This window comes from Primulina huaijiensis, unplaced genomic scaffold, assembly GCF_012295235.1.
Source record: "Primulina huaijiensis isolate GDHJ02 unplaced genomic scaffold, ASM1229523v2 scaffold205417, whole genome shotgun sequence".
NCBI lineage: Eukaryota > Viridiplantae > Streptophyta > Magnoliopsida > Lamiales > Gesneriaceae > Primulina > Primulina huaijiensis.
The window spans coordinates 1-1,240 of NW_027354057.1; the positions used below are offsets into that span (position 1 = coordinate 1).

General features: G+C 39.0%; 1 protein-coding gene across 1 annotated transcript; it reads right to left on the bottom strand.

The window, feature by feature from the left end:
- Positions 1-3: 3 nt before the first annotated feature.
- Positions 4-1,105, bottom strand: LOC140966346 (protein SOSEKI 3-like; the record flags this gene model as incomplete). Its single annotated transcript, XM_073426655.1, has 3 exons — positions 377-1,105; positions 213-282; positions 4-109 (listed from the first exon to the last, which is right to left on the bottom strand). Coding segments are annotated over exons 1-3 (396 nt in total), but the record flags the coding sequence as incomplete, so codon positions are not given.
- Positions 1,106-1,240: the final 135 nt, after the last annotated feature.

A 1,240-nucleotide genomic window follows, 5' to 3' on the forward strand; every position in this document is an offset into this window, starting at 1 on the left:
GGATTCTTCAAAGAACTCTGAGCCCTTGAGAACATATTCATTCCCGTGAGCAGGAAGGATTAGATCATCAGCGCAGAGATCATGCCACACAAAACCATTCTTATAACTCCTGCATTCACAAATTTACACTAGAAGATCTTAGCACGCGCTCCTAAAGTCAAATAAATGCGAAGTCCAAATCAAACGACAAAAGGTCAATGGATCCACTTTACCTCTTGCAAGACCAGGAATAAATTGAGGCAATGCCTCTGCCTCTCAACAAATTAAGCCTTTCGATCACATCTTCAGAACAAACACAAAATGCAAACTTTCAAGAATTTCAATCACATCTCCAGACTAAACACAAATACCACAATCAAACTACATTTTTGGATACCTCGCAAGTAAAGCCCATCTGGGGAAGTAAGTGGAACTTCCATAAAATGAGGATGCTCGAGCTGTGAATTCCTGCATAGGTAGTAAACTACCGGGACTTTGGCCTTCTGCTGTTGATGCTGATTATGGTGATGGTTGTAGCGGTATTTGGGGGATTTTTCACTCCATACCATGGCTCTTTCTGGGCTCACCTGCCTTTGTCTCCTCATTCTACTCTCCATTTCGGAAAACAACTTCGAAATATCTCAATTATCAGAAAATTTTAAAGAAAACCCAACAAAACTCTTTTCGATTTTCATCTCTTCAATACACACAGAAGTTCAAGAAAGATCCAACGATGATCTTAAATAGCTCAATCTCTCCCCGCACGCAGTTCAACACATACATAGTACCAGAAAACACAAACCCCGAACAAAGACTAAAAATGACCAACTGTAAGCAAACCCAGTCGCGGATTGTGGCTCATGTTCCTCTAAGCTTTGACAGAAACGCAAAATTTAAAACTTCCGAACTGGGAGACGCCCGCATTAAATTCATCAAGCGACCAGTTTATCCTCTCCCCACCACAAGCAATCACTGTGCGCTGGCGATGAACATCAACCTTGGGAATGATTGATTAGATGTAGAAGAAAGCAAAGAGTGAAGATCAAGAAAGAGACAGGTGAACGGAGACGGAGGGAGCAGTTAATTTGGAGTGTAATTTTGTTTTTGCCTAAAATTGCATGTATTTTGTACATCGTGCTTCGATTATCGCCTTCAGTTACTGAATGATTGGGTAGCATTTTGAATTTTTGACTAAATTATTATAAAATAAAATATATTAAAATTTTAAAATAAGAAAAAAATTTATTATAACTAACATACT